Source organism: Astyanax mexicanus, chromosome 24, assembly GCF_023375975.1.
Source record: "Astyanax mexicanus isolate ESR-SI-001 chromosome 24, AstMex3_surface, whole genome shotgun sequence".
NCBI classification, from domain to species: Eukaryota; Metazoa; Chordata; class Actinopteri; order Characiformes; family Acestrorhamphidae; genus Astyanax; species Astyanax mexicanus.
This window is the reverse complement of record NC_064431.1, coordinates 23,974,596-23,993,805: the sequence shown is the minus strand read 5'-3', so window position 1 is coordinate 23,993,805 and position 19,210 is coordinate 23,974,596. Positions and strand designations below refer to the sequence as shown.

The window sequence follows — 19,210 nt, the reverse complement described above, 5'->3', positions numbered from 1 at the left end:
TTTTAAAGTTCTTGACATTTTTCTTGACATTTTTCGGAGTGAACTTAATTTCTTAAAGTTTTTTTTTTCATTTACTGGTTCGAATCCCGGTCATGCTGCTTGCCATCAGCTGCCAGAGCCCTGAGAAGGCACAATTGGCCTATCTCTCTATCTTTGGGGGGCGTAGATGGCGCTCTTTCCCCTCATCACTCCAAAGGGTGATGTCGATCAGCACAATGCATCTGTGAGCTGATGTATCGGAACCAAGTCGCTGGTCTTTCCTCCGAGTTCGCTGTGATGCTACTAGACAATGTGTCGGAGGAGGCATGTGCTAGTCTACACCCTCTTTATGATGAGGGATATACAGCTGAGTAGCAGCTCAATGGGTGGGACAAGTGGCCTAGCTAAATTAGGAGAAAAATAGGGAAAATTTTGAAATACATTTTTGAAAGAATTACATTTTTGACATGATATAAAAATTCTTCGGTTTTCTAATCCTCCTCTTCCTCCTCTGTTCTCTCTCCTGCAGCTTTGTCTGAAGGTGATCAGGCAGGTCAGCATGACTGGGCGATGGGGGACCGGCGCCGCCGAGCTGCAGAGGAGTCCTACTGGGCGTACTCAGGTCAGTTCAGCACCCACACACACACACATATGACTGGGCATATATTCTGCTGGATACACCACATACACCCTCATACACAACACACCAGCGGTCCTGATCTTCCATAGACCGACCACCATGACCTTCTGTAGTTACAGTGGATCGGACTGTCTGCTTCGACTCTCTACTGCCCACTAGGGTTGCGGTGGTAACATTTTTGATGTTTTATGTTTTATAACATGGTATAAAAATGCTTGGGCGTCATACTGTGCACAAGCCTTTTTAAAGCTGGTTGTTAGCAATGTAGCTAAGCCACTATAACACTGCCAAAGCTAGCTGCTAGCTGTCTATGTAAGCGTTGCATCTTTTGCCTGGTTGTTAGCATTGCGGCTAACTCGCAGATTTAGAATTACCTTCAGAATTGCTTTAGCTGAATTTGCTTTATCTAACGAGTGCAGTACCCTCAGCCTATCAAAAACTATCAGTGAATAATCCAGCTCAGAGTACAGTTAACACCCATGGCTTACATGCTCCAACCTGCCAAGGCTAGCTGCTGTCTATGTAAGCATTGCAGCTTTAGCCTGCAGAAAACAACAAGTTTTGCTTTATCTAACGAGTGCAGTACCCTCAGCCTATCAAAAACTATCAGTGAATAATCCAGCTCAGAATTACAGTTAGCATCCCGGATAACATGCTCCAATCTGCCAAGGCTTTCTATTATGTCTGTTAGCATCACAACTTTAGCATAGCTGGTAGCATTGCTTCATAATGCAGGTTCAGAATAATCAACAGACATGATATGTGTATGTATTCTAGCAAACATCTCAACCTGTCAACAACTGTCAGCAAATTAGCAGGTTGAAAAAAAAAAAAAACGGTTAGCATTGTAGTTAACTCACTCACTTACAGTCAGCTGAAGCTGGATATTAGCATTGTGGCTAAACTGCAATGCTAATATCCAATACCGCTGAGGTTTTCTAAGTGCAGTGGCTTCTTCAGTTTGTCAACAACTTCCAGAGAGAAATCCAGCTGAGAAAAACAGCTAAAATCAATTGGATTGCAGAAACTAAATACTATAGCAGCCATTCAGTGCATGTGTACAAGTCTGTAATCGCATTATATTTATAATTCTATGTATTTATTTTATTATTATTCTCATTCTGCTAATGCTTTAAGGTAATTGTGAAATAAAGTCATACCGAGAAACTTATTATCGCAATTTTTTTTAAGACTGTGATTATACAGTGAAACGTCCATACCCACACTCACTCAATACATACACGCTCATGCAGTACGTCTATGGAAGCTAGCGTAGCACTTTAGCTTAGCATTTAAATCCTAGCCTGTCTTCTTCCTTTACACACCTTGTAACTCGGCGTTGTGGGTTGACAGCTATTCTTCACGCCGCTACACGACTACTGCCTTTTCCTGTATCCCTTTTCCTGCCAAAGACTGTTAGTTAAGCCCGCAGCAGAGCGGAGTGTGAAAAGCTGCCGGCACTTTGAACCGAGCTGTGAAGTTCGCGTCTTTGATTGGAGATAGAGCTGCAGGAGCTGTTCAGCCTGGCTGTGGGCTGCCGGCGGTAATGCCCTGTTTATTACTGCCGATTTACCTCCTACTTAGATCTGTACAGATGTTTCTGAATGATTATTCCAGCCTTTTAACTCTGGCCCATTTTAAGACGTTAAATGGTTTTATTTAATTATTATTTGTTTCGTTTGATTTTGGTTCATATTTTTTTAAGAGGTTTGACAAGTTAAAACAGAAAACCTTCATTTGTGGTGTGGCTGTGAAATGTTATTTTGGGTAGTTAAATTTAATCTGATTAATCTGACTTATTTGTCTTATTTGGTTTGCCTTATAAAAAGATTATACTGTATTATATATGTATGTATGGCTAATTATATTATATTGAAAAGCTGGTAACTGCATGATTTTAATAGGTGGAAACTGTTTTACGGTCAAAAAACACATGATTAATCATGATTAACTGCATAAATTGATAGTATGATTAATCACAAATGACTGAACAAACATTTGATTAATTGTGATTCCCTGCAAACAATTATGCGATTAATCCCAGTTCACTGCACCAAATTATGTGATTAATCAGGATTCACTGCACTAAATTATAGTATGGTCCCTCACAAATAAGTCAACGAACATAAATATGATTAATCGTGATTCACTGTTTACATTTATGCGATTAATCCCAATTCACTGCACCAAATTATGTGATTAATCATCATTAATAGCACACAATTATAGTGCAATTAATCACAAATAAACATTAATACTATTAATTGTGATTCATTGCAAAAAATGACGAGATTAATATCAATTCACTGTGCCAAATGATGTGATTAATCAGGATTCACTGCACTAAATTATGGTATGATTCCTCACAAATAAATGAACAAACATTAATATGATTAATCGTGATTCACTGCGTACAATTATGTGATTACCCTCAATTCACTTCGCCAAATTATGTGATTAATCAGGATTCACTGCTTAAAATGATGTTACTATTAATCACAAATAACTGAACAAACATAGATATGATTAATTGTAATTTACTGCATTTTTGCACAATAATGCAATAAATCTTAATTAAAAAAAATACATATATATATATATATATATATATATATATATAGATTTTTTTTCACCACACTTAGCTTTACCTATGATCTCAAGTCTCTAGACTACAATACCTAGAATGCACCATCTGCACACTGATATCGCTCCTGTTCACGATTACCTGACACTGCACATGGCACTGCTCGGAAGCCTGATCACCTGAATATTGAATTCACCTGTTGCACACACTGTTTTTCGTATCAGGTATGTTTTCTCCCTCTTGCTGCTCTTGTTTTCTGGTGTTGACCTTGCTTGTTTTGACTAGTCTTTGTGCTCAACTCTTCTTTAATGGAAAAAAGAGTCCTGTTCAGCCATAACAGCCTGTTTATTGTGTCTAAAACACCACAGAATTCCGAGAAAAAATGTATCACAGCTGGCTGCTGTGTATTGAGTGGTCCACAATATTTTGGAATGTTCGCTTAGAATGTAGCGACCACATATACTACTCTCCTCCTTTTTTTCTCTCTTTTTCTCCGTTCTCTCCACTCCCCTCATCTCTTCCGGTGTGGAAGTCTCCTGGCTTCTTCTGGTTATGGATGTTCCTGCCTGGGAAAAGTGACTCTCTCCGTCCCTCTGAGCGGAATTTGCGGAAGAGAGGCATTAATCTTTCACTGTGCGACTATTTCATTTATTTAAATATTTCGCCCCGTTCCTGCGGCTCACGGCGCCGCTAATAAACACTGCTGGGATCCGCCGGTGCCCTTTTTTGTCGTGGCGGCCGTCCTCGAATCTGCGCTGCGGGTGGAGCCTGGCCTTTCCTTCTGAAGCCCGGGTCCTAATCTCCGCCATTAGAAAACCACCAGCCACGGCGGCCCCACATCAGCGGCGCTTCCCAAATCCATGAGGTTACATAAGATACTGATGTAACAGAGCCAATTCCACTGGTGGAATGAGGGGGAGGGGGGCAGCGGGGTTGGGGGAAACAATGCATGCAGGGTAAATATCAAAGCATCTGAAGAGCTTTTATTTCTCCGTCGATGAGGACGAGAAAGTGTTTTATAGCTCTGTGAGAGATGCGCACTGGTTACGCAATCGTCTACATGCAAGGAATGTCATCCAGAGACTCATTTTCTACTGTGCTTTTGATTTACGTACACAAACAATGCTGTTCCAGTATGTATTTAACAGCCTGTATGTATGGTTTATATGGTTAACATTCCCATACGCAGAATAGTTGATTACAGTAGTCTGCCTGTATTCATACTGTGTTTCCAGTAGGCAGAATTATTTGCAGAAAATGAGAAATGGCTGAAATAACAAAAAAACAAAGATGCATAGGTTTTAGATTTCAAATATTGCAAATAATACAAAAAGAAAACAAGTTCATATTCATAAAGTTTTAAGAGTTCAGAAATCAATATTTGGTAGAATAATCCTGGTTTTTAATCACAGTTTTCATGCATCTTGGCATCATGTTCTCCTCCACCAGTCTTACACACTGCTTTTGAATAACTTTATGCCACTCACTGCTGGTGCAAAAATACAAGCAGTTCAAGCAGCTTGGTTTGATGGCTTGTGATCATCCATCTTCCTCTTGATTATATTCCAGACGTTTTCAATTTCGTAAAAAGAATTTTGGTAAAAAAAAGAAACTCTTAATTGTTTTCCCAGAGCTGTTTAGAGTATATTGTTTTTTTTTTTCCAGTATGTATTTAAAAGCTACAGTAATGTACTGTACACTGAGTAATTGTCTTTCTGTGTATAATGCTTATATAAAGCATTTCCAGTATGTATTCCACACCTGAATGACCATGAATATTTATGTATTGTGTTTCCAGTGTGTATTTCACAGCTTATATGGTTCTGAAATCATACAAACATAGTATATAGTGCTTTTCCAGTATTTATTAAACAGTTTTTTAAGGTGTATATGGCTGATAGCCTCATACACAGGACAACTGTCTTTGTGCATATATTGCATTTCCAGTATATATTTAAAATCTTCAGTGATGTACTGTACACAGGGTTATTGTCCTTCTACATATAATGCTCATATAATGCATTCCCAGTATGTATTCCACCTGTACAACCTGTATACCATGAATTCAACAATCCGAGATCACTTACACTGGATATATAATACTGTTCCAGTATGTATTTTTACAGTAATATGACCAAGAAATGTGTCTATTCATATATAGTGTATTTTCAGTATGTATTGAGGGTATATAATGGCTAAACAATGGCTATAAATGGCGATTTTATGGTATTTTTATGTGTTTAACAGCATGAAAATGGTTCTTATATCTATATATATATATATATATATATGTGTGTGTGTGTAGGAAAAACCTTGTTTCTTCCTTGAGCCTTTTTTTAATCGTTTGGCTACATGCTAGTTCTTTGTGTGTCTATACAGTATATATATATATTTATATATATATGTATATATATGTGCATACCTACACATCCTCATGTTGACACGTCCATCCCTGTGGGTGTTAAGCAGGAACTGTGCATGTGTGCTAGTTAGCGTAGCCTTTTCTGCAGAGCTTTGTAGGCGTAGAAGCTTCCGTATCTGCTACCCGCTAATCAGCGCTAACCTCTGGAGGCTCGTTCTGAGCGCAGGAGCTGTGGGATGAGTCTCGGCACCTTTGTGCCAGCGGTGAGTCTCCAGTGCCGGTCTGACCACTGCCTCCCACCGCCCGGGGTCCCGCCACAGAGGCATGGCCTAGGGCTGGGGTGGACGGTGGAGCTGGCCTGCTGGGTCCCCTGTTGCCTGGTATGCAGAGTCCGTCGCCTGCTGGCTGGTACTTCGTTAGCATGCAGTGGGTGTTGGTGGAGCAGAGAGCGAGAGCGACAGCGAGCGAGAGAGAGAGAGAGAGAGAGTCTGTTTATCCTGAGAGAGAGAGAGAGAGAGAGAGAGATAGCAACGCCTCAAGTCTGTCATTGAGACACAGGAAGACGTGATTAGTACATGCTAATTAGGCAGCAGGTTGGAATCAGGAACCAGGGAGGAGATGAAGAGAACGCCAGATCTGTTTACTGTTTACTGTTCACTGCAAGAAAAGCGAGGAAGGATAGCAAGACAGGTGAGCAGGAAGACAGTGGTATGCTCATCAATTGTAACTTTTGACATCATTGACATTGATGCACCACCTCTCAAAATGTGTCATCAATATCTCACCATGAGGTACACTACCAAAAATAGTGAGAAAATCTCTGAGAATGAGTAAAAACCAGTATTTCAGCATTGGGAAAGTATTAGTGTAGTAGTAACTCTGTTGGAGTCTCTACTATTCTCTCTACCTGGATTTTGGGGCATTGCTGTGAGGAATTGATTGAATTCAGCCACGAAAAAAATAATGAGCCAGCCTTATTGGATAAACAAATGAAGTCACACTTATATAGATCGAGCCTTTCTAGAAACCCAAGGATGCTTTACAATCATGTTTTTATACACATCCCTTTTATACTCAGCACTCATCCTCACTGAATTGATATCCAATAGCACACAGCGTACTCTCAACCGGAAACAACTGTCCACCGGGAGGAATGCATCAGGCATTACAATATTTTACCCAGAACAGAGTGCCAATCTATATCTGGGCACACAGTCAAACAAGACCCCACTGCTGGGAGGTGAACGTGCTAACCACTAAGCAACCGTTGGCGCCCATTATTGAGGAGGTGGAGGATGACCACCTCCACCTCATTATCCCCAACTCAGCAGGCCATAATCCTGAAAATGTTGGATCATTCCAGAGAACACAGTTCCTGTGTCTGGCTTTAGGTATGTCACCAAATTTGATTCTTCCAAAGTGGAAATGTAGCGATGTAACGACATTGGAACTAATGATGTAATATGTCATTATCTACTATCTATTATCTTCATCAAAATGCCCATCCTGCTTCTATTAGTCCAATGATGTGCCCCCTCTCAAAGTCTGTCAACTGTGTCACTTATGTATCATAAAAATGATGAGTTTCTTTGATTTGACCAAATGGAAAACCTCTGGAATATAATCAAAAGGAAGATGGATGATCACAAGCCATCAAACCAAGCTGAACTGTTGTCCAAAGTTATCCAAAAGCAGTGTGTAAGACTGGTGGAGGAGAACATGCCGAGATGCATGAAAACTGTGATTATTAAACTTTAAATGCTCTAAACGACAATATTTGTATTTGGAATTTGAGAGAAATGTTTATAAAATAAAACAACAATGTTCATTGTACTCAAACATATACCTATAAATAGCAAAATCAGAGAAACTGATTCAGAAACTGAAGTGCTCTCTTAAGCATTAGCTCTGGAAGCATTATCCTCCCAAAGCTGGAAACCATTATATTCTATATATACTGTATGTATGTATGTGTGTGTGTGTGTGGGTGGGGGTGGTTAGCATCCTTGTCATGTACCTGTTACAACGTCTAATTCCACACCGCTTCCCAGAATGCCGCCTCCTTGTCATTCCCAGGCTGCTGTAGTCGAGCGCAGATGACAGCGGCTCTGTCCTCCAGGCTTTTTTAATGAACTCAGCAGATGATCCACTCTCTCGGAGAGCCACTCGCCCGCCTGCCGAGTGGCTTTGCTCTGTTTGCACTCAGCGTAGCAGCAGCACCTGCGCTCCCTCTCTCTCTCTCTCTCTCTCTCTCTCTCTCTCTTTCTGTCTCACTGCTTCCTCTATTATCCCCCCGCAGCCCACCTAGCCACAGATCCGTCACACCTGCTCTGTTGACTTCTATTATGAACAACCTGATTATCCCCCGGGCGCACTAGAAAAGCGTGACCCAAACAAAGCGCAACACCTCGGGCCTTTTGTTGCGACTGCTGCGAGACCCTGAGAGCGGTTCGGGGGGGTTACTAATAATTCTGCTTCCTGTGATGACTTCACATTCACAGTCATTGTGTGTGTGTGTGTGTCATATATGTGATCAGTTTAGCTAGGGTTTCATAAGTGTATTTGCTTTGTCTGTGCATGATAATAAGGATATATTGATTATTCATTGACCACTTTATCGGAAACAAGTTCTATGTATTTAGGTTAACTGTCTATTAGCTTCTATCAGTAGAGACATGTCTAGCAGTCATCAGTCTTTCACCAGGAGGTGCACTACCCAAAATATCCTCTGTCAGCAAGGGAAGCACTTTTATGCCCTCTTGCGGTGAGACCTTTATCAGAAACACCTACCTTACGTTATTGCAAAGACCTAGTTGTAGTTTTTATGCTGTCAGGTCACTTTATCAGAAACAACTACTTTGTTCATCTGTTATTCAGACACATTATAAGAAAACACCCCTTAGAAAACACCCCTATCACTTGTGATGCCCCAACACCAGGAGGGTAAAAACTAGCACACTCCTCCTCCTCCTCCAGCATTGTCAAATTGTAGCATCACAGTGCACTTGGAGGAAAGCGCAGCAACTCGGTTCCGATACATCAGCCCACAGATGCCTTGTGCTGATCAACATCACCCTTTGGATTGATGTGGGAAGAAAGCACCATCTACCCACCCAGAGAGAGCAAGGACAGTTATGGCAAGCTCCATAAACAGGATTCGAAACGGAGATCTCCTGATCTTAGTGGCAGCTCTTTAGACCACTGGACCACTCTGAGCCCCGAAAACACTAATTTAGTACTTCTTCTAAATGGCGACTTTATTAGAAAGCCTACCTTGTAAATCTGATAATTGGCTACTTTATTAGAAACACCTATTTTGTAGTTCTGTGAAATGGTCATTTTATTAGAAACACATACCATGCACTTCTGATAACAGTTATCAGAAGTGCATGGTAAGTGTTTCTAATATTCCCCCTTATTTAAAACAGTTAAATAGTGCTTCTTTTTACTCACTTTATATTGGCCACTTTATCAGAAACATCTACATAATACTTCTGTTGTTTTTTTGCCCTTTTTTATGAAATAAAACCTTTCCAAATTACAAATTAGTCATGACTTGCAAGTGTGATCATGTGACTAGACAGTGTAAAAATTTCAGAACATAACTGACTTCTCTGGATGTGAGAGTTTTATCTCTAAGAAATCCAATACTAATCCAGTCGGAATAGTGAGCTGAAAGGCAAATGTATGTTTTGGTGCTTTCAATTTTTAAGGCGGTATGAAAGTGGCGCTTTTACAACTGTGTAAAATTAAGCTCGGAATGTGACGTCCTGGAAGATCCGGTAATCACAAATCATTTCCAGTAGCGGACTTGCTGACCTGGTGGTCAGTTTATGTGAGTAACGCCACCATAAAGTGAAAAGTCTGATCCGGGATCAGCACTCATAGCCCGAGATTCCAGCCTGGGACGTAAAACATGACAAGCGTCTGGGAATGATTAATGCGTGGGGCTTTTAAGTGCTTCCTGTCTGTAGGCTGCATCAGAGCTGTTAAATCCAGATCAATACGGGCTCTTCCCGGAACATGACAAGCTTTATGCCTCGGCCGAATCCCGGGGAAAGTTCTCCACAGCCTCAAAGTTCGGCTCGACAAACTTTTAGATCTGACTTTAGAAGAAAAAAAGAGAGATATACTGAAGACTTCGCACAACACAAAAGAAAAAAAGTTTCCTAAAGTTTTGAATTTGAGTATTTTTGAGGTTATTTTTGAGGTTCTTTGGTAGGTTGATGTCCACTTTTTGAATTGCAAAACAAATGCATTCCGAAATGCACATATTCAAGATTCCCAGCTAAGTTACATAAGCAATACATGTGCTATATATATATATCCAAAAAAATTCAATTAAAAAATTGCCTTTGCATGCATGTTAACTTGAGTGACACTTGAGGACTCTGTGCAGACCAAACTTCCTTATCCATGTGTTTATTGACCTTGATTTTGACCTTTTGCATATGTGGTCATGTGACTAGACCATGCAAAATTCCAGAACATAACCCCCTCAGTAACACCATTACTACCAGCTTCCCCTCCGCTGTGTTCACTGGTTATTAATTTTTAAATCCATTGTGGTCCCGGCACTAGCGATATTAATAGAAGATGAGCTTTAATTTAAGAGATAGCGGAACGTGGCGAAAGGGTCTCTTTCACTTCGGCCACACAGGCAATTTCGCCAAGGATGCCAGGTCTGAATGGAGTGCTCTCGTCCTTTCAGCGCCACTTTATGAAAGGAGATGAAGATGGAAAATGATGATATGTTGTCTTCACGGTGCCACTTCTGGATGTTTGAAAAGAGCTTCTGCTCGATTTGCTTGACCGCCAGTCCCCCCCACTGAAGACACTGACGCATGCGATGAGCTGCGACTGTGACAGCAGTTCGTCCACCCACTTTACTGTTTTGTTTTTAAACAGACTGAAATACAGTTAAAACAGCCATGTTTTGTCGGTACTTTGCTTTGTTTTATGTGTTAAAATCAAAGGATACAGATTTGTTTTATGTCATATAGCATTAGAAACTATATAAACAAGTTATATCTTTATGTTATATCTTTATTAACAATCTGAATTGGTCTGAATGCTAACAGTGCTAGCTGTGCTAACATGGTTTCTCAGTTTACACAGGGATTACCATATACTTTTTTCAATTGTAAGTTTTCTTTATAGTGTATGACAATGTATGAAAATAAAGCAGAAAAAAGACGTTCACTGATATTGCACCTTTTAATTCGGTGCGCCTTATAGTGCAAAAAATATGGTAGTAGAATTTTCCTGCATAAAAAAAAGGTTAATCAGAGTCTGGAAAACAATAGCCACCATTAACTTGTGTCCATATTTTAGTTTGAAATGTGAGTAGGTTACATGTTTTTAACTTATGCTAGGCTCAAACATAGCCAACTAGCTAACAAGCTAGCATTCCAGACATTGGTCACAGCCCTGCTAAAAAAATAGCATTTCCTGGTTTCCTGGTTTCCTGGTTCAAGGTTCAGCAACAGTGGAAAGTAAAGCTTTCTGTGATGATGTTTGTGAAATTCTTTCATATCTGGCTGGAACAGAACTTTTCTGATGTCTTTGTTTGTTTTTTAAAAAAATATTATGAACAGGAATAGATTTGCCATATGTCATATAATACTAGAAATTATATGAATAAGACTATTCTGTCTTTATTAACAACCTGTAATAATCTGAAACAAGTCAAGTCTGTTAGCACAATGCTAACAGTGCTAGCTATGCTAACAGGGTTCCTCAGTCCATGTTTATGCCATTTGGAATTGGTTTCCTACACATGGATTGGTCAGAAATTGTTTGGAGTATCTGGTTCTGTAATATCTGGTGGGAACAGAACTTTTCTGGTGTGTTTTTAAGCTGCGTGACCATGTGCTAGCTAGCTGTTAGCATCAGCGTCCCCTCAGTCTCCTTGAATTAGCTAAGCTCAGCATCCACAGCCGGTGCTTTATGTGGTGGCGGCAGCGACACAGACGCTGACCTCGGCCAGATGTTGGGTTTATGAGAGCAGGTTGGCGCTCATGTTAGCTAGTTATGTCGAATCAATCAGACAAAACACACGCGAGTGTGTGTGTGTGTGTGTGTGTGTGTGTCCTACATGCTTGGGTTATAGCATACTGAAACTTTACAGTAGTTTAGGTCAGGGATAAATGTAGGCCACAGTTTTACACTCACACTTAAAAATACACACATATGTCATGGAACTAAAACAAATGATGGTGTTTTACAGTTTTAGAGCATTTTTTTGCAGAAAATGGAAAATGACTGAAATAACAAAAAAAGATGCAGAGCTCATATTCATAAAGTTTTAAGAGTTCAGAAATCAATATTTGGTGGAATAACCCTGGTTTTTAATCACAGTTTTCATGCATCTTGGCGTCACGTTCTCCTCCACCAGTCTTACACACTGCTTTACTCAGTCTTAAATACCCATAAACACCATAAAGTGAAGAACATATAAGATAGATTTTTTTCATATGGATAACTGTAGCATTACCAACAAATGTGTTTTTAAAAAACAAGTAATTCAAAAAAATGAACTGAAAAAAGAAGCACTCTGGACATTAACCCTTTATGGCACAGATTTTATTCACTTAAAGGAAGGAAAATTACTTTTATTTATGTATTTTTTTATATAATGATGTAGAGCTGGGCGATTAATCGATTTTATCGATTAATTCGAATTTACAGTTAAGGACGATGTGTTTTTATGAAAATCGATTTTCTCTGAGTTTTAATTTTCACCACCGACGCTCCTCTGTGGGCTCCTGTACTGAGCTTAGCCCCGCCCCTCTCTCCTGTGCGCAGCCCGCCCCATTTTCTTTTCTTTCTATTTGTTTTCTGAGGGTGGGTTTATTTATTTATTTTTTTAAGTTTGAGGGTGCATTGTGTCAGTACCTAAACTTGTACCTTTGCTTGTTTCTGGTTGCACTTTAACCACAAAGGGGACATTTAAGTGAAAACTAAATAAATAAAAACTAGTTTTTAACCTTTTTTTTTTAATCATCTTTATTTAGATTTTTAGTAGGGGAAAAAAATCGATTTAAATCGAAAATCGGATAAAAAAAAAATGTTTATTTTTTTTGGCCCATATCGCCCAGCTCTCTTATGATGTATACTATTATCCCACAATGCAGTTCAAAACAGAAGGGGTGAAGCTTCTGGTGAAAAAAGGGTGCAACATGAGGTAGCGGAACTGGAGACCTGAGAACTTGCAATTACATAATGGGTTTGTACTAGGGGTGGGCGATATGACTCTAAAATAATATCACGATATTTCAGGGTATTTTTGCGATAACGATATACTTGGCGATATAGGAAAACTAAAATAATTCAGTCATTTCAGGAGTATAGTATAATAGTATAACAGAATAATCATAATATAGCAAAATAAATAATATAGCATAAAATAATATAATGCAGCAAATAATATTGCAGAATATGTAGTGCATGCATATAAACTACAAACTAAAACAATTATACAATAAATACACCTAAAGCTTCACAGTAAATAATAGACTACTTTTAAGACAGAACAGCCCTATTATCACGATATGGATTTTTAATATCATGATATTTCTGTGTCACAATATATTGTATACGATATAATATTGCCCACCCCTAGTTAGTACATTAATATATTATTACATGTACTAACCTGCCATATGCACTCTGTTTTTTTAAGATTGGTACATACTGTAGTTACACTTTATAGTAATATAGTGTTTAATACACAATTGGGACACAACCAGACTGGCCATCGTAAGCACATCCAAAAAACAACTGCTTTATATTGAGGGTATTTGAGTTAGTATGTAACAGTACTTAGTAATTAGTACTCAATTGTATTAATTAGTATGTACAGATCCCAGTTGAGTGTGTTGCTTTAATTTGCTGGCTGATGAGGGTTTGTTTGTTTGTTTGTTTGTTTGTTTGTTTGTTTGTTTTTGTTTTTTGACAAGAACATTTTTCATCGATTAGGCCGCTAATTACACAGCAGCGTCCGCATCGATGAGACGGAGAGAAGCGGAGACTGGAATTCATAATAATACACCCCCCTCCACACACACACACACACTTCTCCTTAAACTGAGGGTGATGGTTGAGAATATATACACAGAAACAGAGAGAGAGAGAGAGAGAGAGAGAGAGGGACCCTGATTAAGAGCTACAGACAGAGAGACAGACTGGGAGACAGAGGGACAGACGGGGAGACAGAGGGACAGACGTACGTGTCGAGGCAGCACCTGACTGAGCATACTAACCAGAGAGAGAGAGAGAGAGAGAGAGAGAGAGAGAGAGAGAGAGAGAGACTTTCTCGTTTATTGTCTTTTTCCTCTCTCCTCTTCTTTGTCTCCTTTTCTATCTTATATTTCTCTCTTTTTTTCTCTCTAATTTATTTCCTGGTTCCTTATTTTTATTCCTTATTCTGTCTCTCATGTCTGTCGCTTTTGTCCTCTGTCTCTTTTATATTTTGTTCTCTCTTCTATCTTATTGTTTTTCTCACTCTGCTGTTCTACCTTTCTTTTCAACACTCTGCTATTTCTTTCTCTCTCTCATTGTCTCTTTTGTCTTTCTTACTCATCTATTTCTCTTTCACTTTATTTTTCCCTCTTTATATTTCTCTTTTATGTCTCTCCTTTAATTTATTTCCTATATTTTTGACTATAATATCTTTGTTTCCTCTTTTATGTATTTATTTATTTATTTATTTATTTATCTATTCTATATTGCCCTTGTTTTGTCTTTCTCTCTTCTTTCTTATCTGTCTTTCTCTCTTCTTTCTCTACTTTTTTTCTCTATTCTGTCCCTTTTTTCACACTTTTTTCTCTCAATTTCTCTCTTTGTCTCTTGGTTTCCTTTCTAATACTTTGTCTGTTTGTCTCATTCTTACTCTTCTATTTCTCACTCTTACACTCTGTCACTATTTCTTTCTCTTACACTTTCTCTTATATCTTATTATGTTTCTTTTTATCTCTCTCTCTCTCTGTCTCTCTCTTTTTTATCTCTGTCCTACTCGTAATGAATTCATTTCTATACAGATGTAAATGATGGAGGAGAGTGGGGTGGAGGTGATGCAGGGAGCAGAAAGAAATATAAACACGAATTTTATGTTTTATTAAATTAGCTGTTCTGTTTGTGTTGTGCTTTTCTCCTGGTGAGAGAACTACACTACAGCCATGCATAATCAAATACAAAACAAACGTCTAGCGTATATGAGAATATATTATATAATAAATATGATTTAAAGTTAGTTTTTTTCTTTGCCAGGATTAGCTGTATATATATATATATATATATATATATATATATATATATATATATATATATATATATATATATGTGTGTGTGTGTTTGTGTATTACACTAGAATACTGTTGGACCTGTTCCTTCCTTCGGAGTTCACAGTACTGTTCTGATTTAAACGTTGGCTTTGATTAGTGCTACTACTTTAGATACTGTATATTGTGTAATATATTTTACTGTATTACTGAATATTTAAGAAATAGAATAATATGGAGCATTCTGACCAGATCAGCCATTATATAATTTTTTCTGCTTATATTAGAGACAGCATGACAAACCAGTGGATGGAAAGATGACAGACGCACAGAGAAAGAGAGAAAGAGAGAGAGAGAGAGAGAGAGAGAGAGGGAGGACAAGAGAAGGAATCAGTCACTGGATTGATTTATGCCCTTGACTGAGTCAAACTTCACTGTTTATTCTGCAGCTTTGTGCTTCTCTTCCTTTCTCTGCACCTCTCTCTTCCTCTTTTCTCTCTCTCTCTCTCTCTCTCTCTCTCTCCCTCTCTCTCTCTCTCTCTGTTGTAAAGGGCAGCTCTGTAGGGCTGGAAATAAAGAACGGCTGCAGTATTTGGAATGTAAATATTCCACCTCCCCGGAGCTGCCGGGGATACTGGAGCTCACTGAGATGACTCAGTTTACCCTCAGTGCAAAATACAATACAAGGTTACAATTCAGGAGAGAAGAGAGAGAGAATATATGGAAGAATAGAGGAGAAGGAGAAAGCGAAAGAAAGGGAGAAAGGGAGTGATGTCCCTTTCCCCAGTCGGGAACAAATCTGAATGAACTTTTCTACCTTCACTGTGAGAATAAGACAGATCTACATGAACAATAACATCCCAAACACTGGAATTTCTGGAATTTCTCCCAGACGTCATGACCACCCCGACATCTGGAGGCTTGCATTCGTTTCAGCGGAAGAAAGTTTTGCAAGAGTTAAAAGAGAACTGTATGTGTAAAATTGACTTTTGTTGTAGTAAAACATGATAGAAAGTTCTTACCTTTGATGTGTAGCTCACCTCCGTTCTCCCACAGCGTTCTGAGATCCAAGAATTTTAACAGTTTTCCAAACACCATTCAGAATGGGTGACACGGGGCATAATTTACTCAGATAAATCACTTTTTCCACCGTTATCCAGCTCAAAGTAGCTCCACACCTGCTTGCTAGAATCTGGAGAGCCCTGACATTTAAAACAAGACATTAAGAACTTAAAAAGTTCACAAGAAGCTTATTAAAAAACACTGTCTACACCCCATAACGCTAACTGGAACACTCAGGGTTCCTCAGTGTAGCACTGTCGCCACCATTAGCTGCTAATGCTAATGCTCCAGCCTTAGTGCTGGAGAAATTTGGGAATCTAAGTTTACTGTAAATAAAATGAAGCACTTTACTCACCCAAATAAACAGTTTTCAGATAAGAAATCTGTGTAGATTAAGATCTAGCACTCGTTTGACTTTGCCAAATGTAATAAGTCTTTTTTTTATTACAGTTTTGTTTATTTAGCTTAGCTTTACGTAACTTAGTTAGCTACCTGCTGAATTAGAAGTTCCTTATAGTGTCTCTTAAAATGCATCTTATAATCCAGTGCGCCTTATGTATGAAAATAGACCAGAAAATGGACGTTTATTTATAGTGCGCCTTATAATCCGATGCGCCTTATAGTGAAAAAATACAGTATACAGAAAAATAGAGAAAGGACTACCGATTGAAACTACAATTTTTCTAAGTGCTTCTATATGGTCAATGGAGAAAACCATTTCTAGCACTCCAACAAGAATCATTTCATATGCTTTAAACACTTTCATTTGAATTTTTTTTGCTTTTGCTGTTCCGAACCTGGCAAGTACGCCCCCTAGAGGTTGACATCTTAGTTCAGTTCAGTGCTGCATGTATTACAGTTCGTAGTCATGGGCAGCAAATCTCAGAACACTGACTCTACCACTACTGTACGAAGCAAAACAAAAAGAAATTGTCTGATTGGCTCTTTTCTACCTGCTCTATTCTACCAAACCCAACCACCACAGTGAAATCTGTGAGATCATTACGTAGCCTGTGGGGTCGTCATCTCCATATTAGCGAAGGCTGATGATCATCTACAGTAATTGAGGGACTGAAACCTGATTTGAGGTCATGATGCGGCTCATAATAACCGGCGGTACTGTTTGAAAGCAACTGCTGTTGTTGTTTGCTGGTATTGATATGCTTATTAGTAGTTATTACTGGTATCATCTAATTGCCTCAGCAGTCTGCTTACGAAACTCCAAGCCATTAAAGCCCTTTGATGGAGAGAGAGAGAGAGAGAGAGAGCGAGAGAGAGAGAGGAAGAGAGCAAGCAAGCAAGCAAATGAAAACTAAAGCACTTATCGAGGTCTATCTACACTATATGGACAAAAGTATTGGGACACCTTCTCTTTTATTGATCTTAAAAAATAATTTATCCTACTGAGTAACTGATTAAACTTTCCACACTGCAAAAAAAAAAAAAAAAAAAAAAAAAACTTAATCAAAGGAAGTGTAATTATCTAAATTTAAGGCAATAAAACGTCTGGTACCACTTTAAAATTAAGCTCCTTTATTAAAGGTTTAGAAATATTAATAATATTATTATTTTATTTATGTTATTAATTAGGTTATAAACCATTAATAAACAGTTAAACTAACTACACATAAGTAGAAAGTGTATTAGTGATTCCACATTTGTTTATACTGTTAAACCTCAGATCTTACTAGATGCTTATCTTACTTTGTCTTTTCCATCAGTCATCATTTATAAACATTTCTGTTAATAACTTTATTCATTTAACTGTAATAACATATTAATTGACTGAGCTGACTTTCTATTTTATTTTATGTTAAAATTAAAAAAAAAAAAAATACACTGATGTTCTTTCTATTCATGTGTTTATTAAGTGCTTATTAAAGTTTTTTAAGTATTTATAAAATTATAAATTATGCTTAAATTATATCCATTATAGACTTCTTTATAAACTTTTTATATACCCTTTATTACAGAGCCTTATTTTCTGGTGGTACCAAACATATATATTTTTTTTTTGCCAAGCATTGTATGTCTAAGCTTAGACCATTCAAGTTGTTTTGATTCTTCTGTACAAATTTAAGCCACAAAATAAGGATAATTTGCTTGATTTAGGTCTTACTTTACTCATTTTAATACTTTCGGTTGCTTATTTTATTTCAATGGATTTTTTTTGCAGTGCAGGATAAACATTTTACTAGATTCTGGATCATTGCTGTGAGGATGTGGTTGGATCTACCTCACATCATTTATAAGTGGGGCTAAACTTTAGCATAAACAGGCTAATATGTCAATATTTCTGGAGATAAAAATGTACCAGTATTTATTATTTATTTCTCGCACTATAAGCCGCACAATTTTCCAAAAATGTATGAATGCATGAATTTTACCAGTTACTGTAGGTATTGAGGAGTAGTAAAGCCACTCTGCTGAAGTACAGAGTTATAAAGGAGTTTTAGTGAAGGTTCTCCAGCACTAAGACTGGAGCAGTGTTAGCATTAGCTAGCTCTTTTGTCATTCAGAGGCCAGTATATCGGACTGTAGTCTATGTGTTTACCGTGTTAAAACAAGCTACGTGGGATGAACCGCTAACTGATAGCAGTGTAGTGCTGTTGGGAGGCATTTACTAGCGCTAAGTGCTGCTGCTAACCGCGCTGTTAAAAATATTAGAAATCTTAGCTTACTGTCATTTTTTTACAGTGTTTTTTTTTTCCTCTCCCTCCTTTTTTTTCTTTTGTTTATTTTGTTGTTTATTTCTAAGGGTTTCTTTTCTTTTCACTCCCTCCCCTTTTTTTGGCCTGTTATATTGCTTATATTATTATCTCTCTATTATATTTGCACAATGTCCACGGAAACTTAGTTACTTAATTAGTAGTAAGTGGGAGTGATGGCAAAAAAAAAAAAAAAAAAAAAAAAAAAGCTTCTACACCAGGTAAACCACCTTGTGAACCAGGTTAACCTTCATAACCAGCTTGGAACATTCTAGAATATTTACTAACCAGCTAATTGATGGCTCATTCACACCTGCTCAGTAGCATAAATGCTTTTGCTTAATGTAAGGCTTTGTGTTAGCCACGGTTAGCATTTGTGAGGAAATATACCTCACACGACACTTTTACTGTGGTGTAAATTTTGATTACTGAGGTGAATATTAGTCTCGCAATTACAGATTCATGGGAATTTAAATCAACCTGAATGAAAATGCTAGCGTAGCGGTCGTAGCTTTTCTGAGGTGTTTTGTAGCGGTGCGTACAGTACAGCGCACTGTAGAAATATTTTTCATTTTGTTCAAACACACACACACA

At 38.1% G+C, this 19,210-nt stretch overlaps 1 protein-coding gene across 1 annotated transcript in view; it reads left to right on the top strand.

The window, feature by feature from the left end:
* ptprga (protein tyrosine phosphatase receptor type Ga) overlaps positions 1-19,210 on the top strand; it is a 445,965-nt gene that overhangs the window by 118,361 nt on the left and 308,394 nt on the right. The window contains exon 2 of the mRNA XM_022682776.2: positions 509-601. Within this exon, the coding sequence (XP_022538497.1) occupies positions 509-601 (93 nt within the window). The remainder of the gene's footprint in view (positions 1-508; positions 602-19,210) is intronic.